The sequence below is a fragment of the Lissotriton helveticus genome, chromosome 4_1 (assembly GCF_964261635.1).
Source record: "Lissotriton helveticus chromosome 4_1, aLisHel1.1, whole genome shotgun sequence".
NCBI classification, from domain to species: Eukaryota; Metazoa; Chordata; class Amphibia; order Caudata; family Salamandridae; genus Lissotriton; species Lissotriton helveticus.
Window position 1 is genome coordinate 819,005,707 of NC_136063.1, and position 26,549 is coordinate 819,032,255.

Here is a 26,549-nt window from a genome sequence, read left to right on the forward strand (position 1 = left end):
CTTCCCAATGGGTTGAAGATCTGAAACCAAAACAGTGCGGTACGTGGCAGTAATTGTTATGGAACTTGTCTGTCACTACTCAATTTTGGCGGAAGTCAACCTTTTTGTGGCATGCCACCCTCCTGTTGCAAGTTGTACATTTCTGGACCAGCTATCTGAAGTACTTGGTTAGAAGGTAGCACGGGATTTCACATTGAGGTTCACCACTCTGATTTTGTGCATTTAGCCCACTATTTTGTCTCAAACGACCTGTTTATGTCCACTTTCCATGTAAAAGGCCTGATATTGCACCTTTCAGTCTGTTAGCAATGTTAGTTTACTATAGCCACAATAATCCATGTTGCAAAAGAGGGAAAAATGTGCAATCCACTAAAAATTACAGGTATATTTCCATCATAAATACTGAGTGCAAGGTTTCTGCAAAAATAATGGCCTCTGATGTCCAAGAAATTATTTAATGTCTCCCAAAAGAACATCAAACAAGCTTTATAAAGGGAGGAGTGTCCGCCTCAAACACCAGATTCCTCACTAATGTAACAGCAGTGGTGAAAACAGATCAGCCATCCGTTGTGGAATTGCCTTAGGCGCTGAAAAAGCATGTGATCCCATAATGGAAATACTTATTTAAGGGGACCACAACAGTGTGGGATTCTAAAAATAAATAAGTCAACATGATCAGAGTGTTCTATTTACAACGAAAGACTGATGTCCTAATAAACGGTCTATTATCCTCTTAGTTCAGACTAACTAGATAGCGGCACAAGACAAGGATGCATCTTATCTCCAATTACCTTCAATCTAGATCTGGAGCCTCTCTCTGTAATCAAAATAAAAAATGATACAAGCCATCCACAGGAAAAGACAAAAGAAACAAATGGAAAATAGCAGCATATGTTTATCCTTGTTCATCTCCCAGAAAGCTCAATTTCCAACCTGATAGGAGCAATTTAAGTACATTCCATGATGTCTAGTTACGAATCAAATCAAGATAAAAACAGAAGTACATCCGCTGTCTAACCTGTGCAAGAAACGCACATTACAAACTCACAATTTAACTGGAACAGCAATCATATCCACTACAAAGGAATGCCGTTGGAAAGCTCCATATCACCACGTCAAACAAAATAAAAACCTAAATATTAGAAAACTTCCGGAAAAGAACTTTAACATAGTCAACCCTGAAATCTAACATAGTCGAGGCTGAATCGATCATGGGGGGTAGACTGGAAACTATTAGTGGCATGCTCACATCAAAAATCCTATACTGCATTATTATGATCCCAATACCATTTCCACAACCTTTCTTCTGGAAACTCAACAAAATACTATCAAACTTTTCTCTATATATTCCTATAAAAAGAAAATGCAAAAAAGTGACTGGGTCATCCTTCATAATTTGCACCAAGCATTTGAGTGGCAAAGAACCAGGATAGCATGACACACCAACATGAATCAAGTAGAAATCCTATCTAACTGAACCGCCCCATGCCAACTTTCACGAGTACTATTTAGGCTCCCCTCTGCCTTAACGTAGTAACAAATACCACAATATATCAAGTTGGTAGGCTAAATAAAACAAAAATGGCTTCACAACTCCAGGTAGTATAATAAACTACTCATTGCTTTTCAGCACCTATTTTGGGATAACTGAAGTAGAGATAGGTATAACGTAAACCATCCTCATCAAAGATCCCGATACGACAGATGGCGGAAGGAGATTAGCAACTCAATTGCCCGATAACAGGAAAAAAGTGTTTGGTCCAAATCTAGATTTTAAAAACATCGGGAGGCAGAAATATAAGATAATAAATATTGTGAGACACACATATTGAGATGCACAAATATAATTGACAAAGAGGTAAGCAATATTGGTATAAATAATATCGATGTTAATATGGTTTTCAATATTATAGTGGTTAAAAATATCGTTTTTGAAATTATTTTAATGTTTCTTAATTGATTTATTGATTTAATGTGTTACTATTTGTATAAAGGCTTTTTTACATAGGGATTGTAATTTTAAGTGATAAAGAATTTTTTATTTCATTATTTAACGGTATTTAATTAGGATTGATATTTATGTAAATTATGAAATATTCATTTATTTTCGTTATTAGGCTGTGAGGTTTGCAGGGGTAAAGGGTGGGAAGTTAAATAATTAATGATTATTTGTTGGTTAATTCATTTTAAATGTGTATTCTATGGGATACATATTTATTTTACTTATATTTTAGTTGTGAGCTGCTAGGTTTGTGGGGGTCTACGGTAAGAAGTTATTTAATAATTTATTAATCCTTTTTAATTAATTACTTAGTTATGCAAAATATGGAATATTTTTTTACTGTACTAATATTTTAGTTGCAGGATGCTTGGTTTGTTGGGGTATAGGATGGGAAGTTGGTAAATTAATTATTAGTAGTAAAGTAATTTAATTGTATTTTTGTTCCTATTAAGACTGTCCCTTAAATACTACAATTCGCAGTAAAAGTCACACAAAAAGGCCTATTTTTCTAAGCCGATAACCGAAGCTCAACAAGAACAAATATCCATATCTACAATTGTCGATTCCTTTCTGCTTCCTAAAGTCCTAAATAAAGATATCTCCCCTTCTCAGACCTTATGTATTCGGATGTCTTCCTTTTTAGAAGAAAGAATTCAGAACATTCAAAGAAAGTTTAGTACAACTCCTACATCGACTTTAGATCTAGAGTTGGATCACTCGCATGTAGGACCCGCCCTCCAAGGTTCCCATTGCGTCAGCCTAGATCAGTCCCGACAAACAATTCTATAGTTAAATCAGGCTCTCCTTTTGACGCCCCTCCCCCCTTATCGTTCTCCATTCCATTGTGGACATTGTTAATCCAGTGATCAATAAAATCATAAACTCTTCAGTAGCCACAGCAGAAGTCCCTGCAGACTGGAAACTTGCAGCGGTCAATTCACTACAGAAGAAACAGGTTGCAGATCCCTCTACCTTCTCCAACCTGCGTACTATCTCTCCACATCCTACCCTTCGTAAAATTGTTGAAAAATTGGTTAATACCCAACTGACTAATTTTCTGGAAGAGGCTAACATTCTGCACCTCGGACAGTTGGGCTTCTGTCCTAAACATTGGACTGAGTCAGCGCTGTTGGAAATTGCAGATACCTTAAAACTAACTCTGGACTTTGAGACAAATGCAGTGCCAGTACTATTGGACCTATTAACCCCATTCAACACCATCTCACATGACATACTGTGACAGCACATAAAAAGTTGTAGCATATCCCATCTTGCCATGGTCTGGTTGAAATGCTTCCTTGCTGACCATAGGAAAACTGTAACACTGCGACCATATCGAACAATGGAACGAACCATCACTTTAGGCGTACTGCAGGGCCCATCTCTTAGCCCTGTATTATTTAAAATCTATATGGCTCCACTCAGCTTGTTGATATCATCCTTTGAAATCGAAACAACTTCATATGCTGATGACACAGTTGATTTTAGTCCTAGACAAAGAATCGACGGATTCGGATCACAACTTCAAGCTTTGGCTAACTGACATCATTTGGTGGATGCAAGCTAACCACCTCAAATGTAATACAGATAAAACAGTGATGATGCTAGTAGGAAAATCAAACCCTTTTGACCCGGCACTATGGTGACTAGAGGCTGCCCCTTGACCCCCAACAGTGTTTAGCTGGTAAGAAAACGTTAGTGTGAAATTTAATGCTTCTCTCTCTTTCTGCCCTCAAGCACTTGCAGTGGCAGGGATTAGCTTCAAACTGATAAAATCTTTTAAAATAATTCATTGATTTTTCTCAAATGCTCCACGAGAAAGACAGTGGCCGTTGCATTAATTATGTCAAGATTAGACTAATTAAATAGCCTATATGCAGGTGCCTCCAAAATTGCTATGGAAGCTGCAGACAGTGCAACATGCAGCTGCTCGCCTTGTACTGAAATTGCTTCGCCGCTGTTCGGCCTCAGCAGCTCTTAAAGTTCTTCACTGGTTGCCAATACATAAAGGGAATTGTTTGAGACTTTAGAGTATCAGGTCCAAAATATTTGGCCTCCAGCTTCACGCCTTACATCACCGCTAGCACCCTCAGTCTTCAGCAATTTGGTTTAAACCTCCTACCTTTAGATAAAAGACAAAAGTTGGCAAATCTCTTGTCGTCCTGAGGAGCAGAGCATGGAATCTGCTTTCCAGGCATCTTAGTCTCATTGATTCAGAACCTCTCTTTAAGAAACAACTGCAAACTTGAATCTTTACAGTCCCCGACTCCTTGTGCTTCTCTCTTATAAAGGGACCTTTCCTTGGTACATTTATGCTCTAACCGCTATGAACTTCATTTTAATTGCCACTCAGCACCAGGATGCTCCATTTGGAGCGACAGATGCACTTTACAAATACTAGATTGATTGATTCATTTTAAATATTTAAATTATCGAATACTTATTTGTTTTAATTATATTTTAGTTGTGGCCTGCTAGATTTTTAGGGGTTTAGACCAGGAAGTTATTTAAGTAATAATTGTCAGTTATAAATTGTTATTATTTAATTCATTTTAAATATGTAAGTTATGGAATATGTATTTTTTTAGTCATATTTTAGATGTGGGCTGCTAGGGTTATAAGGGTGTATATGCTGGGATTTTAATTAATAATTGAAATACCATGATTTACTACTGATAATTATTTTATTGAATATGAATTGGGTAAATTGATGTTGTTTTCCATTTATTACATATATTTTTGTTAATTTCTTCTTTTAATTTAATGTTTAATATTTTGTCTACATTTATGGTGTCCCTTTTATGTAATGTGTTAAGTCAGTTAGGAGACTAGTGGCTTTGGCCTGTTGCTAGCGAAACGTAGTGTGGCGATGCGGTGGGGTAGGGGTCCAAATACAGCATGCAGTCAGATGTATACAGTGAACTGCTTCCACCACAGGGTCTCCCTAAGAACTAGTGGAGTCCATACCAGACCTTTCTAGTGGGGAAGGAGACGGGGGAGACGGAAGGAGTTGATGGTGGGGGACTCTGTTAATGTCAAACGTAGTTTGTGCACTGTATATATCACCAATGGCCTGCTTGTCTGTAAGATCACAAGATGATGGTAGTGAAAGCCTTGTTCCTGATGTACAACCGTTTGATGTTTATAAGCATGCCTAGCATCCTGTATTGCATCCCACAGCTTGAATGTGTATCTGCTTTGAATGGTTGTGTTGTACCTAATCAACATGTATGAGGTTATTATGTATCACCAGTATAAAAATGACCATTTAAAAAGTAAATAATAACAAATTAAAAATAAATATATGTGTTTGTGATGTAATGTTTTTTAATTGAAGTTCTTTCCCATCTCTTTTTTGGACTGCAGTTGAAATTGTTAAATTAACCTCTTTGCAATTCAACACTTTCCCTACTCTTGCGCTAACTGGAGTGGGAATAGTAAATTTCACCCCTCCGTAATCCAGCACTTTCCCTGCTGTTGCCCTGACTAGTTTGAGAATAGTACATTTTATCCCTCCAAAATCAAACGCTTTCCCTACTGTTGCATTGCTCAACTGTAGTCTCCTTTGGTGCTCAGACAGTCCTTATGAATTCTTTTTTTTTCATGGAAAAGGCTGAGTCTGATTTAGAGACCCTAAAGAGAGCTACTGAATGCCTGTACCTTAGGTTCACTTTCACCAGCCTGTCAGTCCCGCCAACAGTACAGATTACTCAGAGGATACTCTTGGAGGCTCACCTACTACAAGTACATCACATTATCTAAGATCACCTCAAGCAGGCCATGTTTCCGGTGACAGGCCTATGTCTGTTAGCTACTGGACGACTAACTGGGAGGCACAAACTTGGTGTAGTCTTTGTTGCCATCATGATGTCTGATAGGCACTCTTGAAAAGGCACCAAGGGTTCTGATACAGCAGGGCCAGACTGCAGGATATCAGTCAATAAGTGTGATTTAGTATCAATGGTTGAAGGTCCATTCTGCTGTTCTGCAGACTACTATTGCAAACCAGGCACTCTCCCCCACATGGCCCAGATGGGGAGTTCAATTCTGGGGACGGTGAGGAGAAGTGTCTAGGGCAATGCCATTCTCTAGATATAGGTATAAGCCAGCATCTGTGAGGGGGTAGAAAGTAGTCAGATTTTCAACATTTTCATTAGGCAGAACAGTTTGGTGTCAGAAGGGGAGGCCAACAATTATATTCGCATTGAGGAAGAGTATGAGGTTCAGGCTGGGTGTTCGAATTTTCAAAACAGGACACAGGCCTAAAGTGGGCTGACATCAGTTCCCGTTTCCTAGGAAGCATAAGATAAACCAAGTGGTATCTTTTAATGTAACATTCCTTTCTCCAGAGGAAGCAGAAGTCTGAATTAATAAACTCTTGGCAGAGCCACGCAAACACAGTATTAAGCTTTAAAAAATTGTAACTGTGGTCTCCACCTCCACGCCATCTGCAAAACAGCAGAGCTCATAAGTTACATATCCACAACCTGCAGGTATGGCGTCTCTGGCGAATGCGAACAGGCCCAAGCGCTGCAGTACTTACTGAGAACCTGTCTGTTGGTGGCGTCCATGGTGAGCTGAAGAACACAATGCCTGCTATTGCCGCTGCTGCCTGCACCTTCCCCCGGGATTGATGAAATCCCCACTGCCACCTAGCCTCTGCTTAATATGTAAATCCGGTCAATGCCTTTTGATGAAGTGTATAAATAAAGTGGCGTGGGTCCATGCCGAAGCGGTGGCTGCCATGCTGTGCATAAACAATGGAAAAGGGCGTGGGCTCCCTATGAGGGCCCATGCTCAAAGTTGAAGCGTGGAGTCTGTAAAAGTGTAGGCTGCAAATAAGGCAACTTTTGTGGTCGTGTATTGATCTGCTGTTGGTATCCTCTATTTTACAGTGTACAAATCTAAATGTGGACACCGCTCCTGATGCACTCAAACATGACGGATATAAAAGTTAAAGCATGGCATCCATGAAGCGTGTGCTGCGCTGATCCAGGGAAACTCATGCAGAGGGAGGAGAGCGAGCGTCTGTAAAACATAAAGCGCGGCGTGGCGTCCATGAAGTGGGAGTCGTGCTGATCCATGAGAAAGCATGTACTGTGCAACAAAACACAAAAAAAGTGCATGAACACAAAAGAAAAAACACTCCAGAGAAAAGGATATCTTTAATAGGCCAATATTCCAATAGAGGGAACTAAACAGGAGAAGGCTGGAAACCATACAGAAACAAGCTTTTCCAAATGACACGCACTTTAACTAATGGGCTATGATGGGCGGAATGAAAGCCCACATACTGAACACAGCATGCCTTCCAGACTACACATGTGCCCTGCTTAGACTCAACCTAACAATCTGTCAGTGTGTAGGCTGTATCTTTCGTTTCCACCAACCTCCTTGCTACCCTTGCTTTCTCCATCACCCTCTTGTCTAAAACCTTTTCTCTTCCCACCAATGAAATTTGCTTTGTAGTAGAATATTGAATTATAGTCTTGTTTTTAATCAGTATGTTTGGTGCTTTCCTCTGGGTCGTTTGCCTGTTTTGTAGACTAAGATATATGAATCTTCTACCTTTAAACAATCTAACAGCAAACTGGTCCCCAAATCTGAGAAATGTAAAAACCTGCAACCTTTACAAACTGAGTGCTCAGACCCTGGATCATGTCTTATTTGCATGTCTAGCATTGGCCTCGAGCCGCCGTTGTTGGCTACGGCCAATGTTCTTACAAAATGGTGTTAAAAATGTAGCTTCAGCCCGCCATTTTCTATTTTGTCCAAAAAATGAAGCAGTGTGTATAAAACCTTATAATTATTTTAAGGAGTTTATGTATATTTTAATTGCAGTTTTCTGCTGCTGTTTGCACAAGAGGGAGATGCTGTGTTCATTTTCCATCTTTTGTTCTGCTGCTAAGTTAAAAACTCAGCCAAAGTGAGATTCTGGATTGCGTTTCTGCACATGTACTGCTGCTATTGAATTGTTTTATGCGCAGGTTAGGGTATGCTTTGTAATTCCTTTTTTGCTGCTAAAACCGAACATTCTGCTGAGGATGAATTCTGGATTTTATTCTGTACTCGAACTTGTTGATTGTTACTGCTCCTCGTACATTTTTGTATTTCTTAGGATATGCCTTGCCACTTTATCCCGTTTGCTGTTTGTGGAATGAGTTGGTTATATTTAATTCTTTCTTGTATCAATTTGTATGCACTTTTATGTGGACCTCATATGAGTTCCAAATCTTAATAAATACTTGAATTACGGACTAAGATATATATTTTTTAAATGATCGCTATTTTTGATTCTCTTCTCCTTTCACTATCTGAAAGAAACATATGTTAGTTATATATTCCTTACCTTAGAATTACCCCCAGGCGTCAGACTGGATCCGGAGAATTTTCATCAGCAGTACCCCTGCGTGTCGGAAGGTGGCTTCGGTCTACTCCGCGTTCGTCGTGGTCGTCGGGATGACGGCGCAGTAGCTACATAGACGCGGCCCTCGCGCGCTGACTTCAGTTCTTTCTTTTTTTGTGCCAGCAAGCGCAGATATGGAGGGAGCAGTACCTCCAGTCACTTTTTGACTGACTTTTTCCTCGACTTTTGTCGTCATCGTTTTTCGAGTCCATCTACTCCTGGTGCACGAGGGATGCCCGGCTTCAAGGCTTGCAGTTCCTGTAGCCGACTGATGTCGGTGATAGATCCCCTCTGCGTGTGCCTCTTCTGTCTGGGGTGCGACCCTGACCCAAAGTAGTCCGACTCCGGGCTTCACTTACTTCCTCGGACCCGGAGCGACCCCTGTCCAGCTTCGTCAGTTTGGGTTGAGGTCGTGGACCCTATGTCAAGAGGCTGTCATCTCTGGACATGGCTGGTACTTCAGGGCATTTCCCTGGTGGTTCAACACCTGGCAGGTTAGCTGAACGCCAGGGCGGACGAACTCAGGTGCAGGTGCATGATGAATCACGAATGGCGTCTTCACTCGGAGGTGGCACAAGGTCTCTTTTCAGCAGTGGGGAGAGCCTTGGTTAGATCTATTCGCCACAGAAGAGAACGTGCTATGTCAGCAATTCTGCGCTTTGGAATTTCCACGGCGGCATTCGCTAGGCGACGCTTTTAGTCACGAGTGGAGTTGCGGTCTTCTCTACGCCTTTCCGCCTATACCACTTCTGCCCAGAGTGCTGAAGAAGATCGAGCGCGACGGGGCCCAAGTCATCCTTGTGACCATCAGATTGGGCACCCAGAGTCTGATATCCCGAGCTATTGCACATGACCATTGATCCTTCGATCAGACTGCCTCTTCGGGAGGATCGTCTGTCGCAGCAGCAGGGGACGCTCCTTCACCCGAACCTGTCCAGCCTCCACCTCCTTGCGTGGATATTGTTTGGCGATAGTTGACAGCTTTCGACCTTCCTCCCGAAGTCTGTGATGTTATCGTGGCAGCCAGGCATCCCTCCACTAAGACCATATACGCCTGCAGATGGAACAAATTTGTGGCATGGTGCACAGCAAAGGCTGTGGATCCCCTTTCTGCCCCTCTTTCTGAAGTACTCTTGTTCCTTCTTTCTTTGGCCCAGCAGGGCTCTGCTCTGGGCACCCTCAAAGGCTATCTTTCGGCCATTGCAGCCTTCCTTAGGATTCCCGATCAGCCTTCTCTTTTCAAGTCCTCTGTTGTAAATAGTTTCCTTTTGGGCATCACTCACCTTTTTCCTCCTGTTCCTTTCGTAATGGCTCATTGGGACTTGAACTTGGTTCTTACATATCTTATGTGCCCTCCCTTTGAGCCACTACATAACTGTCCTCTCAGGCTTCTAACTTTGAGAACTGCCTTTCTGGTGGCCATCACCTCTGCGCGCAGGTTGAGTGAGCTGCAAACTGTCTTCCAAGCCTCCCTTTCTGGCTGTTCATCCGAACAAGGTCGTCCTCAGAACTAGACCTTCCTTTCTTCCCAAGGTGGTTACTTCTTTCTACATTGGCCAAACCATCACTTTGCCCACCTTCTTTCCGCCTCCACATGCTTCAATAGAGGAAGAGGGGCTCCACCAGCTGGATCCAAAACAGGTGCTTTCCTTCTGCTTGGATCGCACCAAACAATTCCGGGTGGATGACCAGCTCTTTGTTGGTTACGTGGGCGCTAAGAAAGGTCGGGCCATGCACAAATTGACCATTTCCTGGTGGGTCGTTCTGTGCATCAAAGCTGGCTATTCTTTGGCAAAGAAGAAGCCTCCAGTGGGACTGCATGCCCATTCCACCAGGGTGACGGCAGCTACCACTGCTTTGGGACGAGGAGTCCCCCTTAATGACATCTTGTCAGGCAGCTACCTGGGCATTGCTGCACACGTTCACCAAACATAGGTTAGTTATAGATTCCTTACCGCTCCACCCTTCCTCCCCGTTCTGTGAACTGACTTCTAGGGTCAAGGACTTCCTTTCAGGGCCCTAGTTTTGTGCACCAATGGCCCGTGTCTTGCATGGCTCTGTGCTTCTGGCGTGGAAAGTCGTGTACAGAACTGACATCAGCATGCAAGGGCGGCATCTATATAGCTACTGCGACGTCATCCCGGTGACGACAACGCCAATGATGAACGCGGAGTCGACCAACGCCACCTGCCAACGCTCAGGGGTACTGCTGACGAAAATTCTCCGGATCCAGTCTGACGCCTGAGTTTAATTCTAAGGTAAGGAATCTATAACTAACATGTTTCTTACAGATACATCGTTACCAAAGGTAAGTAACTTGTTCATTTTCTCAAATACCCTGTGAGCACCAACTCATTTAGTTGAATGTCTGTGATATGGGTTACTTGCCGTCATCTATGAATTACATTTTTTATACTGTTTTTTGTATTTTTTTTAAATAACTGCGTGTTTTATTGATGCATCACAAGTTTCTGCTTTTCTTAGTAATTCGTTACTGGTATATTAGTTGACATGAGCCACAGCAAATGAAAATTCTAAGAAGCTGCGATAAGCAAAATGCACAATCTACCATGTTTTTGTATTTTAACTCCAGCTGCTTGTGTGTGCCAAACGTGTGCAGTTTTATTTTAGAACTGTGCTTCTCTACATAACTATCAAATGTCTTTTTCGCCCTTGCAACAGCATTTGCTCTGGCTGAATTGATTGACAATTCGTTGTCAGCTACCGCTAAGAATACAGACATACGTAACATACAGATAAGACTGGTACGTTGAACTTTAACCTATTTCTCTGCCCTGTTCTTCTTTTTTTACTAATTGAATTTAAAATATTGCTTTCTGAATTTCTTTTCAATAGATATTTGACGAGACTCTAGGGAAGCCAGCTGTTGTAGTTCTGGACAACGGAAGTGGAATGACCTCTAAACAACTAAACAACTGGGCTGTGTATAGGCTATCCAAGTTCACAAGCAGATGTTCCTTTGACAGGTGAGAAGCCGATGATATGTTGTCTTGCCTCCGGCTTCTGTGGGCTTTGTGTCGTATTTTCAGTGACTCTGCCAGCTGGTAGTATTTAACCGCATGCGTGCTGGGTCATTTTTGCGCTGTGCGGCTTTTTTCGATTTACCGCGTTACCTCGTCATGAGCATGCGAGCGGCGCAACTCATGACGAGCTCAGCTCGTCATGAGCATGGAAGGGGTTAAGCTGAATGTCTTTAGTATAGAACATTTGGGGGAGGGGCATGGCAATCTGCAAGAGATGACAGAGGCATAGCCTTGCAGCTTCCGGGCTGGTGCTGCTGATCTCATCAAACCCCTTACTTTAAACCGGCCATTCATTCCTATACTTGTCGTCAACCATGTTGCTATATCAAGGGCATGCATGCCTGTGGTGGGTCCCACTAACGTGGAAGAGGCTGGACTCGACCCGACAGGAGCTTGCCGGAACGAGGACTGCTGGGTCGGATGTGCTGCAGGCGTAGGATGGCACCGCGCATGAATAGGCCTGTGCTCGGGCCGTTCCTGCTAACCAAACCTGCCTATAGCTTCCCTCTCTTAGTTGAGAATGAACAGGTGGCCCCAACTCTGGACACCCCACTTCCTGATAAGCTGGACATTATGCTGAGAGAAATCAGGGAATCCTGGATAGTGTTGGAGCAACAGCTGGGCACCCTCACCATTGATATTCATCTACAAAGAGCTGATCACAAGAAACTAACTGAAACTTTCAGTCTGTACTCAATGGCGCTATCTGATATCACACCCTGGCACAAAGAACAAACGGAGATGGTCACTAAACTCCAACAACAAGTAGAAGGACTACAAAATCGAGAAGAAGATGCAGAGGGACGAGCTAAGAGAAATAACGTTTGATACAAGGCATGCCAGAGAATAGTGAAGGGAATAACCCCACACAATTCATTTAGCAATGGTTACGCATGGAGGTGGCTGCAGAGGGCTTGACTGATATGTTAGTGTCGGAAGGGCACAGAGAGTCCCCATGGGGTCCCGAACACAGGGGCCACTGAAGAGACCAACTGTAACTAAGATTCTTAATTACAAAGATAAAGACACTCTACTCCAGAAAGCGCGAAAACATGCACCGATACTATATGAAAATTCCAGAAACGCGCTGTTCCCAGATTATACCCTGCATTTACAACAGCAAAGGGCATCATACCAGGGTGTCAAAAAGCACCTACAACAGCTCAACTTGAAGTATGCTCTTCTCTTTCCGGCACGTCTCAAAGTTTTTCATGAACGAAAAAACTATTTTTTTGATGAAGTGGAAACAGCATTGTCCTGGATCGAGATTACATTCCTGAACCTCGCAATCGGAGCATAGACGGCTCTGGACGCATAATGCCCTTCGCAAAAGAAGCAGACCGTGCCGCACAAAGCGCCCACAACAGGATGAAGAGTCTCTGCTCACCCTGAAGCAGAAAGTAGAGAGCAGGCGGGCAGCCCTCCAACCAGTGGCTGCGTTGAGAAACCCTGACGCCCGCAGTAGAGGAGATATGTCTTCAGACAGAGCAAAGCACAAAAACTGTGATAGAAGCCTCGCACTCTTCCCATCAATAACTCCGCAAACAGCTCAAGAAATAATATGCTGACCTGTATGCCTCCATGCAGACTAAACGTGCAAACCCCCTGCAGGTATTTAAAGGTCTGAACTCATCCTATACAGACACCAGGTACGAACACTAATGATCCTAGAGGAGGGAGTCGGGCTATATTGCAGAACACAGTTAACGTGAATGCATGTACTGAATTTTACTGGCTAAGAATGATGTACTACTACGGGGTTTGGTGGGGTGGCCACACGCCCAGGGGCCCCTCCCAGCAAGAGACACAGCTGTAAAGGCAGCAGGAAGATAAAGATAATCGTAGTGGGTCAAGTGATCACCACCCCCTCAAATGCATGTACTGTTGTATTACTGTTGCCCTTGAAAGCATTTGTTTGGTCGCATACATTTCTGAGGTTTGACCTCGTTTTGGGACGTATGTTGTTAGGGGTTCTATTGGGTGCACACTTTCACTCTAAACCAACACAGCCAGATAGCAGACTACAAGGGAGAAATACTACCAGAAGTAATTACAACCCGTATGGCACCACCACCTAACACATCTCAACGCCGCGGAAGCCTGTAAACTCAGTAAGAAATGGAGGGAACAATTTTACCATAATACATATTCTGCATTTGCAAGGGGGGGGCAGCGGTTTGGTTTAGGACTGGGGTTCCACTTGAGATGCTAGAGCAGCGCATAGATGCAGAAGGCAGATAGGCACTGATATGAGGCAAGCTTGATTAACTACATGTACTATTAGGATGCATTTATGCTCCAAATACTGAACCAGATGCGTTCTTAGGGAGAGTCAGTACAGCATTAGCGGACTGGTCAAACAACACTTGTTATTTTTTTTTTTTTATTTATTTATTGTTGTAAGATGTTCATGGTATACATCACAGAAGTAGTATACAAGTCTGCGCCTACAACCTTATTAGGCCGGCCTCTTAGTGTTGCAATGTATATTATACGTTGATATTTGTACACAGCCCTTCAGCCGACATCGATAGGACCGGCGGCATGTCTTGGAAAAGCATTGATAACATTACACAGAATTGCATACTGGGCATGAGCATGTTCTTACATTTTATATTTGAAAATATTTTCCTAAACCTGAAATAAAACAACAAGTAATTTCAGAACTTTAAACACTGTGTCTCTACATTCTTCCTCACCTACTTGTAGTATGTGTAACTCATCATTATACATTCCGTCTCGCATCAATATTGTGCACTCTGCAGTGGTCATGTCGGCGTGTGCTTCAGTAGGTAGTTACGCAAATATACCCAGTAGTCCTTGGGTCGTGAGTTTACCGGCAACTCCTCCTCATATGTGGCCAGTGTGTCACAACAGTACGTTAAGTCTTCCAGCCAACTTTTCAACTTCGGCCCCGCCTTACTGTTCCAGTGCATCGAGACCCTCCTTTTTGCCATCAAGAGTGCTACTACACAGAACTTTCGCCTTGTTGCTCGCAATTGTGGTACTATGCCTAACAGGCAGAGCTTGGCTTCGCAGTCCAGTGATGTCCCTAACATTTCATTTAGTGCCCGTGTTACCTGCGCCCAGTAATCAGCCACAGGGCCACAGCTCCATGCCAAATGCAGGAAGTCCGCATCGTCAAGTTTACACCGCACACATTTGGAATCGTCCCTTAACCCGCATTTGTGGAGCCTTTGTGGTGTGTGGTACATTTGATGTATGTATTTGTAATGTATAATCCTCAGGTTCCCATTCGCTGGCAGCATGCCAGTCAGTAGGCATGCAGTTTCCCATTCCTCCTCTGACAGGTCCCCGCCCAAGACATTGCTCCATTTCCCTTTCATTTTGTCAGTGTTCCCCCCAATGTCAGTCTGTATGCTCGTGTAGAGTCGTGACACTAGGTGAGAGGCGTTCGGCGTTGTGAGAAGCAGTTGTAAGGGAGATAGTGCCTGAGGCTCCTCCGGAAATGCGGGAAAGTGCTCTTTGATCGCTCTCTGTAATCTATAGTAGTTGAAAGTAAACAATAATGTACTGTTGCTAATGTAATCCAATTTGTCTAGTGTTTGGTATGTCCCTTCTACATACAAATCTCCCATCGTGACTATGCCCACATTCCTCAGTAGTTCCATCCCAACCTGTTCTTGCGTGACTGACAACTCCGGGTGATGAGCTAGGGGGAGAGCAGGCGCATAGAGTGGGAGTCGCTTTGCCACTTTTCCCATTCGTCGCCATGCATCCGTGGTAGTGTTCACTGGGTTTATGTCACGTTCGTGTAGTTTGCTACGTTTGTGCGTCATAATGCTGGTTAAGGGAATCGGGTCAGCGTCTCCTGCCTCCACCGCCACATGGGGCAGGAACGGAATCTCATGGTACCAGTAATGCGCAAATTGCGCTTGCGCGCATAAGTAATATAGATAGAGATCTGGTACTTTGAAGCCCCCTTTAGCGTAAGGTAGTGTCATCGCTTGCAATTCCAGTCTCGCTTGCTTCCCAGCCCAAATCAGACTTAGTGTTAATTTTTTAATATTACGGAAAACCTCAGCTGGTGGTTTAATCGGGATATTATTAAACAAGTATAAGAATTTGGGGAGGATTACCATTTTCACTATTGCCACTCTGTCTGCTAGCGACAGTGGCAGCCTATTCCACCTCGTGATCTTGTCATTCAATGTCGAGATCGCTCTTCCGTAATTAGTCCGGATGACAAGTTCAGGGTCTCTGTGAAACCACACTCCTAAGTATTTGGTCGGTTCTTCCTGCCATTCAAGTGGATAATCCACGGCCGTTGGGTGTGTGCCGTCTGTTAACGCCAGTATGAGGGATTTAGTCCAGTTGATCTGGAGCCCTGAGTGTTGACCAAATTTTATATATTCACGCAGTAGCCGGTTTAGGTGCAGTTCTGGGTTTTTAACATAAAGCACCATATCATCCGCATATAGTGAGATATGGATCGGGCGTGTCGGTAGTTGTATGGCCGAGTAGTGGTGGTGCTGTCTAATTTTGCAGGCCAGGGGTTCCAGCACTAGAGCAAAAAGCATTGGGGAGAGCGGACATCCCTGCCTAGTACCACAACATATTTCTATTGGTTTCGATATATGTTTGTTCACTCTAATGCGTGCTGTGAGATTTGTGTAGAGCATCGATATCCAACCCGTGAAGATCGGAGGAAAACCCATACTTATCAATACTGCGTGTAAGAAAGGCCAATCTATCGTGTCGAACGCTTTAGCCGCATCTAACAGGACAGCCACAGCCTTAACTTCAGGCGCCAGATAGTGAGCCAGTGCGAATAACGTACGCGTGTTATGTGTCGTCGACCTTTCCGGGATGAATCCCGATTGATCGGGACGTATTAATAGTGGCATGAGTGGTTTTAATCTATCCGCCAGCAGGCTGGCTATGATTTTGGTATCCACATTTATGAGGGATAGCGGACGGTATGAGTCGCAGTATTCTTCCCCTTTGCCCGGTTTAAGTAGTGCTATCAGTAAGGCTTCTCTCATGGATGCTGGGAGTGTTTGCGCTTCATGCGCCTCTCCATATAGTCTCACTAAGTGTGGGGCTAGTAGGTCTGCGAATGCTTTATAAAATTCTATTGTAAAGCCATCCGGCCCTGGTGCTTTGCCATTCGGCAGACGCTTGATGGTGTTCACTACATCCTCCACCGTAATGGGGCGAGCCAGCCACTCCCTATGGCCGTCGGATAGCCATGCTAGTTCTATATCTGCCATGTAGTGCATTAATTCCTCTCGCTGTAGCGAGGGGCGAGCTTCATACAGTTTGCCATACGTGTCCATAAATTCCCCCATTATCCCTCGCATGTCATGTGTTACGTGTCCCGCTCGGGTTTTGATAGCAGTGATGTGTTGCGGTGCATGCCCATTACATATCTTCTCAGCCAGAGCCCTACCTGGGCGGCCCGCCTCACCGTATCTCCTGGCTGTGCTACGCTTGTGTATATATTGCAGCTCATCAGCAGCAAATTGTCGGTGTTCAGTAAGGAGGACCTGTATTTCCCCCAGCACCGTCACATCCCTTGTTTGCGCATATCTTTGTTCCAGCACGCTTATTGCGTTCTCGCGTGTTTTCAATTGCTGCCTAATGTCTCGTAGTATGCCCGTGGTCGTGCTTATACACACCCCTCTCACTGTGGCCTTAAATGCTTCCCATAGTAGGCCTGGGCTTTCCGTCGTGGGGCTGTTCAGGTCAAAATAGTCTACAATTGCCTTATGTAATGTGTCTGTATATACTGGGTCACGTAGGGCTACTGCATTAAATCTCCAGGTAAATGGCGGAGGCGCATATCTCGGTACGTCCATCTCCAATAGCACCGGGCTGTGGTCAGACAGTGTTCGTGGAAGATGCTTTATGTGTGTCACCCATGATGTTACTTCCTGTGTTGCCAACCAGTAATCCAGTCTAGACCAACTTGCATGTGCAGCGTTTATGTGTGTCGCCACTATCTCCCCAGGGTGACGAACACGCCATATGTCCACCATCTTAAGGTCTTCTATTGCTTCGCTAAGTGTCGCTCTCGCCCTTACGTGCGGCTCTAACGTGTTCAGGGATCTATCAAGTCCCTCCCTTAGTGCTATGTTGAAGTCTCCGCCCCACAATATATTTTCAACCTTGATGTCCGCTAAAGTATCCCATAATTTCTCATAAAAGCCCGGGTCGTCTATATTCGGGCCATAAGTGTTCACCAGTGCCATCGTGTGTTGTCTTACTGTGCCCACCACAATCACACTCCTGCCTTCCGTATCTCTATGTGTGGATAGGATCTTGAAATGCACCCCTTTTTTTAGGTCTCGGCTAGAAGCGAGCGAAGCTCGCTCTCGCCAGAGACCTTATTGTTAACGGCTCAGCTTCCCAGGAGGACAGCACTGGCCGCGCGCGCCGATTTGTTAAGGCCACGCGCACGAGAACGCGCTCGCGGCCAGGTGCTGTCCTCCTCGAAAGCTGCCTCCCTTCCCCGTGCAGGGCGGGCCGCCGCGCTGCCTGCGGCGACCCGGAAGCATTGCCGGCCAAACCGGAAGTAGGTGCTGTTGTTGCTTGTTATATTTGCCTCCTTCTCGTTTTACCCTGCGCTCTCGTATATTTCTGATTTCTGCCTCCCCCTTTGCTCCTACACACCTTCCTTACGCACCTCTCTGTCTAACCGCCTCTCGCTCACTCTTTCTTTCCCCTTCTCTCTGTCACCTTCTGCCTCTTACTCTCCCTGCCTCGATCTTTATCCCCGTTGTGGTCTCTGAGACTGCCACGCCGTCGTCTCCCCTCCCATCCTCCCTGGCTCGGTTTCTTATCTGTTTTCCATTTGTCATTTTCTTTCCTTCCCCGCCCCGCGCTCCTCGACTTTACGCTCCTCCACTCTTCTCCCGTCGCCTCGCCACTTTCTTTTTGTCGAACCTTTCTCTCCCTTTCCTCCTGCTCGTCGCTTCTTTCCAATCATGTCTCGCTCTTCATTCTCCCCTCACTCCCTCCCTCTCCACCCTCTTCCTCGCTCTTTGCTCTCCTCTCTCCCGTGAGAGGGCAGGTGCAGGGGTGGGAGTCAGGGGCAGGCGTCTTTAGCACATTAACCTTTTCCGGGCTGTGCACAGGGGTCCAGACACATTACAAATGGTCAGCTTTAATCATGATGTCAGCTCATTAACTCACTGAGACACCTCACTGCAAAACCATTTCAGAGCCGGTCCTTCACCGCCCGGCTCGGCCGCGCCTACAGCCCTGCCTGTCCGAACAGACCCGCCTGTCCAAGTCGACCTGCTTGCCCCCAGCCCTGCCTGCCCGCGTGCCTCGCAGTCCTGCCTCTGCCGTCAACCCTGTCCGTGCCTTCATGTCTGCCTGTCCATATAGACCTGATTGTTCCCAGCCATGCCTGCCCCGGACGTCCACCCAGCCCCTGCCTTCAGCTGTGCCTGTGTCTTCATCTCTGCCTGTCCCATCGCTCCCCGCCTGTTTACCCAGCCCTGCCTGTTCCTTCAGCCCTCCCTGTCCTAACCACATCTGCCTGCCCGCAGCCCTCTAGCGCAGCCCTGCCTGCCTGTCTCACACACCCCCCCGTCCACCCTGGCCACAGTGCTGCTTCCTCCGCCTGTGTTTTCATACCTGCTGTCCACCCAGAAAGAACTGACTGTCTCCTGCTATGTCTTTCCACCAGTCCTGCCTGTCCCCCAACCTTGCCTGTGCTCCATGGCCACCTGTCCTCGGACTTGGCTGTTTAGCACCACCTGCTGGTTCTCTATTACTGATTGAACGTCAGACATCAGTACAGACCTTCATGCACCAGGTCTGTGGTTACCATGCTCTGCTTGTCTCCGTGGTACTAGGCACCCACAGGCCTGCCAACGCCCCCCATCACCTGCCCCCACCATCACCAGCCCACCCAGTCTTGCCTGAGTTCATGTCCTCCAGCGCTGCCTGTACCTCAGCACCACACGCCCCACAGACCTCCTTCTCCCTAGCTCTGCCTGTCCCCTCTCCCGCACACACCACTATTGTATTAATCTTTGTATTTGTATTTGTATCTCTCACAGCAACACAATATAACTATAACAGTAACTATCTCTCACTCTAACACAATACTCAAAATTCAATCTCTATCTCACTCTCACTCAATCTATCAGTACATCACTATGTATTTCGGTATCACTCCCTCACTATATCACCACACACTCTCAAAAAATAACTACATCACTCTCACTAACTCACAAATTCACTCTCTTTCTAAATTACTAATTTACTCACTCACTACATCACTCTCAAATACACTAAGTCACTAACACGCTCTCTTTCACTACCTCACTATCTAACAAAGTTTCCTAGTAGGTTTGTCCCATCAAATGACCATGCCATTTATTTATGATTTAAAGAAATGTAATGAGTAATGCCAATAACTCTACCTTTAATGCTGCCGAGACCATTGCATTGTAAATGCTTGTTATTAAAATGCTAACCCCTCTAGAGTATGATGAGTAGTTGGAGTTAGTGACTGATTCCGCCCATCTAGTACCCATAGTTGAAGAGTCAGTCGCCGCTATATGTGTTTCTTGCAGGAAAGCCACATCAACATGCAATCTGTCGAAATATGCAAACATTTGTCTAATTTTTTTCGGAGTGCCCAGCCCTCTGACATTCCACGTAATACACTTCAGAGTGGCAGAAGACGTCATTTTATCACCTTTACGTTATCATGTCCGTGTGTTATGCCCCTCTCGTGTACTGTTTCGCAGCTGAGTGCACATTTCACAACAATGAGGTTATCTTCTAATGTAGAGCAAATTGGTTTTACAGAGGTCGCAATGTATCTCAGACACAGTGAATCAAAATAAACAGTTCCCATTTTCCCCTCCCTCCCCCCGCCCACTTCAGCACCCCAACTCTGCCAAAGCCATCCCCATGCTGTAACCCAAACGGTAACTAAACTGTAAGTGGGGCACACCCGCCTGGGGGTGTCGCCAGGTACACACGTCTCCATCCACATTGTGGACGTGGACAGGTGTATACGTCACATCAATAATTCGTTATATTCTTTTCGCCTCTCACTCCCCGCCACAATTCGGCAATTAACCCTCACCCTAAAACATTCTTAGGCCAGACGTAGTTGCTGAATACATCACTTGTCATTCCCACCCTTGACATTGTGCATTGTGTCTCACCTGTGTCATCACGCAATCTAGGCCCAAGGTACATCCGTGCATCCATTCGGCACTTACATTGAATGGCACTGTAACGGCTTCGTGCACACTCGCGCCAGCCTTCATCACTTTAGTGCCCTTCCTACCTTGCCTGTAATGTCCGCTAAGTGTGTTGCTCGGCAACATTGTCTGCTGTAGTGGCAATCGTAGTCTTGAGACGTTAGTCGTGCTTCAACCGTAGCCTCCATCAATAATAGTTCGAATTTTTCCATCAGTCGCTTCGAGACTCATTGCGCAGGCACGTTCCGCAGAGCATCGTCGTCAACTCGTCAGCTTGCAACTGATCACGGCAGCTGCCTTCTCAGTGTCTCAGTCATTATCACTGGTTGGACCTTCCCGTTCTTGTGATTTACGTTGTTTGCCCAGTTTCCGAACGTATTCCTGTGCTGCTTGCACCGTGGGCAGAATCACTGGCTTGCCTGCATTCGTTATTTTGAGTTTCGCGGGGTACAACATTGCATATTCCACCCCTAGTTGTCGCAGCTTCTTTTTAACCTGTGCAAATTCCTTGCGCGCCAACTGTACCGCCATCGTGTGGTCTGGGTAAAATTCTAGGGCGTTGCCTTGATGTGTGATTTCACCCTGTTCTCTGGCCAGTCTGAGGACTGTATCCCTGTCTCGATAGTTGAGTAGACGAGCTATTATCATGCGAGGAGTGGCACCCGGTTTCGGTGTAGGCGCCAAGGAGCGGTGTGCTCGCTCTACAAGGAACACTGGGGATAGCTTGTCGGCACCAAATATGTCCGTAAGCAGTTTCTCGAATTAGTTTTCCATTCTACCTGTGTTTGTCGATTCTGGCAGACCCGATATGCGAATGTTGTTCCGCCTCGATCTCGCTTCCTGGTCCTCCACTCTGGCTCGTAGGACTGCTAATGTTTTTTCCATGCCGCCACAGGTTTTCGAAGTGGTTCTGGATTCATCCTCCACTTTGGAGATCCTTTGTTCCGCCTCCACAATCCGCTCGTCGTGCTTCTCTATCTTCGCTGCCATATGGTCCACACGTTGTACCACATTGTCTAGCTTATTATTCATTTCCTGCAGGCTCTGTTGGATCGCTCTCAGCACCGATTCCATGCCTGTTCCATCCGTCGCATCTTGTTCCCCCTCTACGTCTGAAGTAGTGGCGTTGTTTTTGGACTGCTTACGCGTAGAAAATGGCAGCGTAGTTTGCTGTTTATCTGGTTTACCCATGATGCTCGCTGGTTGCGCAGGGTTGAGTTGCTTCTGTCCCCTACCTTCCACTGATGAACCTCGTGCTGCAGTGTGGTATCGTCGCAGGGGTGTTTTCGCTTTTCTTGGTAGTGTCGAGTTATTCATCTATTGCCTTCCCCACTCACACGGACCACTTTGGCGCATTCGTATTGTAGTTGCAGGAGTGGAATGGTCGTACACGCGACTTTCTGCTACCTCTGTGCGCTATCTTTTGACAGAGTGCGTTATGGCCGGTTCAGTATGTTCAATTCATTCCAGGTCGCACTGCACCCTGCACCTTTACTGTGTTGCCTCGACGTTATTGCATGTACCACCTCCTATAGTAAGTGCAACCTTTGGGATTTACGTTGGATGTGGGTAGACGGTATGCCGGCCCCCTCTAGACGCTTTCAGGATTTCGCGCTAATTAGGTAGCAAAGTCAGGCGCCATGATGCGCTCGAGCCGCTCCCCCTCTGCGTGTCTGTGGAGCGCCGTAGGTCCTAGGGGAAAGCACCACTCCTCACCTCTCCCTCACCCAGGGTAGCCTCTGCCAGCACCTGTATTCATTCGTCAGGGTGTGCAGCTTCTTTCCGCCGTCCCGCAGTGGCCCCCATACGCCGTTCAGTTCTTGCGTTCCACTGCCGCCGCCATTTTGCTCTCTGTGGAACGCATTCTTCCAGCGCGGTTTTCCTAGTGCGCTCAGCAGTTTCAATCTATGTCGCTGTGTTAGGTTTATATCGTCGTGGGCCCGCTATGAATATCTGACCTCCGGTACCTGTTGTCTTCACTTTTTGGCGATCTTAGAGCCCTTGGTGCCGAGCGCTCCCAGCAGCCATCTTGGCTCTCGGTGTGCTGTCGTGCCGTTTTTCTTTTCTTGTCGCAGCAGTCCCGACCCTCCTACAACAATTGCTGCACTTTCATCATGCGGTCAGCGTGTTCCGATTCATAATGGTACCTTTGTCGACTTTCTTGCGGCAGGAGAAGAGGCTCAAAGTCTTTGTTTGTGTACCCGTCCGGCGGAGCTGACTATTTAGCCAACCATCCCGCAGTGCGCCCTCTAGCGCCCCCCAACACTTGTTACTTGGAGGAGATTACAATGCAGTGCTAGACACAGAATTAGGCTGATCTTATCTGCTTCTCCCTGGAGCGGCAACAATGAGACAAGCTAAAGCCCTAGCTGCGTGGGCGATCATTAGAAGATGCATGGTGTAGTGGGATTAGTGGGTTGCGAGAATATTCATTTACTCACCAACAAACACACTACACACTCTTATAGACGGCATACTGTGCTCCCCCGTGCTTTTAACACAAATAACGAATACAGCATAATGGAGCTAACACTCTTCTGGGGGCGAATACCTACCCCGGTTCCGACCTAGAAATGTAACACTATGCTACTTGAAAATGGCACCTTCTGCGTGCATATGGCTGCCGCTATAGATACATATTTTACGACAAATGCAAACACTGCTTCCACGCCTTTGATAGAGTGGGAGACATTCAAAGTAGTAATGAGGGCAACTGTGATTAGTACTGTGGTGGGGGCACAGCAAACTATCCTCCGGAACCTAGCCAAAGTAAAGTTGCAGTTGGGCACCCTGGAAAGAGAAGCCATATCATCCGCTGCAGGAGTCCAGAAACTGTAGGAGTATGCATACTTGCTAGAACGACTGCAGGTGGTGGATTATCGCACACGCGCAAAAACAACATGCCGATTAACTCAATGAGATATCTGGGAATTCGGATAGTGCATGACGTCGCCCAAATTGCCCAAGTCAATCTTGAGAGAATCTTCAATGAAATTAAAAAATCACTAAAATCTTGGTCTAATCTTCCACTGACTATCCTAGGTAGAGTAAGCCTGATAAAGATGTCAATCCTTCCCAAATTTACTTTCTTATTTAACACCATTCCTCTCGCATTTGATAAAACAGCATTAGAGAAATGCCAGAGAGAACTTAACGCTTTCGTGTGGGGCTATAAATCAGCAAGAGTATCATGGAAAAAGTTGAGGAGGAGGAGGGAAAAGGGGGGTCTATCTCTGCCTGATTTGCAATACTATGCGTGGGCATTCCAACTATCTCATTCGAGAATGCTCTTAAAAGTGCCATCCAATACATCAATAGGTCTCATGTTTAAGGCAATGCTGATCGGTGCTCAGTTACCAACTAATGGCTACATGTTTAAGTTTGGAGATCAGAAATATTTCAAAAAAGTCAAATTAAAAATTCTTATGTCCCAAGCGAAGTTATGGTCACATATAAGGAGGAACCTGGGTTTGGCATACTATTCTAACCTTGCACCCATCTGGGATTCCCCAGGGCTGCCTTCCTGCTTGGATGACAGGCTTACTACTCCGTTGAGAGCAGGAGGGATATTAACATGGGGAGAAGTGTTGGTAGGCGAATCATTGAGGCCCTGGGAGGAGTTGCGGGATCAGCGGGGGATAGAGCTCTCGAGGTTTAAGTTTTTACAACTAGATAGCTGGGTTAAGGCATCGAATAGGTCTGGGGCAACACTGGGGAAGCATAGTATCACTGAAGAGAAACTGGTAGTGCAACCAGCAGGGGGTAAAGAGGTCTCGCAGTGGTATTGGTGCTTGCTAGAAGAGATAGATGGAGAATTCATCCTCCCGGAACAACTATGGGGCTCAGATCTTGGTGCCCAGAGTATCGAAACCTGGCAGAATTCCTGCACCTTGCTATATAAATGTGTCAAACCTGCATGGCTCAGGCGTAATCATTTCTTCACAATACATCGAGCATATTTCACACCGTTAAAGCTATCTAAATTTATCCCAGGGAAGAAATGTAACAAATGTGGCCATATCGCAGCCTCAGATATCCATATGTTCAAGGAATGCCCCAGCATATTACAGTTCTGGAATGAAGTCAAAGCAACCCTGGACTCCATTCTTAACATTTCGGTCTCTATTTCACTTTCCTTGATTATATTTGGATGGGACAACAACATAAAGGGCTACGCAAGGATATTTCTGTTCTATGCCATATTGCTTGCAAGAAGAGAGATATGCAAGGTCTGGATCGAAAATCTAGCACCAACACATGCAAACTGGCTATCGTCTCTCTATGCAACCTCTAAAACAGACTTGATGAGATCAGGTGGCGAACGTAGTCGCACTTTTTGCTTTTTGGAACTTTCTGGTTCTTTGGAGACAGTAACCGGGGTTCCCCCCCGCCCCCCCCCCCCGGTCCTATGATTATGCCTTGGAACTCCAAGAACTAGGCCCCCTCAATTGGCTCCGAATGGCTAGTTCAACTGAACAAAACATCAGGTTTGGAGTCTTTTCCCATGATACTCTTCGGGCCATCTCTTGCCGGTTCCCATCAATCGTAGTATCAGGTGCAGAGGAACCTTGCACTATGAATACGCGTATGGCAGTTGGAGGCTGAATAAGAGTGGGTCAGGCAAATGAGGATTAAAAAAAAACCCACAAAAAAAAAAACATGCCGAGGCAGTTAAAGCCCGTTTAATTAGAGATTCCCCTCCAGTAGTGCCCATACTCTATATCCGCATCCCATTGCGCACCTCTGTGAACACCCAACTCAAGATAAACAATGCCTTCCGAGAATATTGTGAACACTTTTATGCAGCCCCTCAGATGATAAACCCCCCATGCGATACATGATTTCCTCCAGGTATTACAATTACCTAAACTGACGGTAAAGGTGCAAGGGTTGCTAAAATCGCAAATCTCGGTGGTAGAGATACGTGAAGCAATTAAAAATTTCCTAGCTAACGTACAGGAAAGTTTCAATTCTATTCTAGAGGGATTGGAAAATCCCAGGAAAGTTCCATCAGAACTGGAAACCAGGCTTGCGATCTCCAGATCGGGGTGATCACCACCAGATCCGCCTGCTGTCTCCTCACCTGGGTTGACACTCTCATGATCATCGCAAAGGGGGGAAACGCATAGCCCCTCTCTTTGCTCCAATCCTGCAGAAACGCATCCACCGCCGTTGCTTCCGGGTCCGGCCGCCAACTGAAATAGCGCTTCAGCTGGGCGTCCAGACGGGAAGCAAAAAGGTCCACTGAAAACAGACCCCATCTGTTCCCGATCGCCTCAAACACATCGGGCGAAGTTGCCATAGACTGGCGTCCCTCCAGTGACGAGACCACCAGTCCGCTACTCGATTGGCTGAGCCGGGAAGGTGCTCCGCCGACGGATATTTTGTTGGACAGGCAATACTCCCATAGAGTCCGGGCAAGGTCGGACAAAGCCCTGGACCTGGTTCCTCCAAGGTGGTTGATGTAGCGCACCGCCGCCACATTGTCCATCTTCAGAAGGACACAGCACTGAATCCTGTCTTTCGTCCAACACCTCACCGCAAATGAACCTGCCATCAACTCCAGACAGTTGATGTGAAGGTCCTTCTCTGCGGATGACCATAAACCGCCTGTAGAAACAGCGCCGCAACGCGCTCCTCAGCCCAGGCCGCTGGCGTCGGATTCTATCACCAAATCCGGCTTGGAACCGAAGATCGCCCGACTGTTCCAAGCGTCCATATGCTCGATCCACCATCGAAGCTCCGTCCTCGCCTCTTCCGTGAGGGGGACGACCTGGGAGTAGGTAAGGCCCTTGCCGAGGTGAAAAGCCTTGAGGCGTTGAAGGGCCCGGTAATGAAGGGGCCCCGGGAATATCGCCTGAATGGACGACGATAAGAGACCTACAACCCTGGCCAGGTGC

General features: G+C 45.9%; 1 protein-coding gene across 1 annotated transcript in view; it reads left to right on the top strand.

The window, feature by feature from the left end:
* SMCHD1 (structural maintenance of chromosomes flexible hinge domain containing 1) overlaps nucleotides 1-26,549 on the top strand; it is a 2,317,253-nt gene that overhangs the window by 142,301 nt on the left and 2,148,403 nt on the right. Inside the window, exons 4-5 of the mRNA XM_078687460.1 lie at nucleotides 11,091-11,173; nucleotides 11,265-11,395. Coding sequence (XP_078543586.1) covers nucleotides 11,091-11,173; nucleotides 11,265-11,395 — 214 coding nt within the window. The remainder of the gene's footprint in view (nucleotides 1-11,090; nucleotides 11,174-11,264; nucleotides 11,396-26,549) is intronic.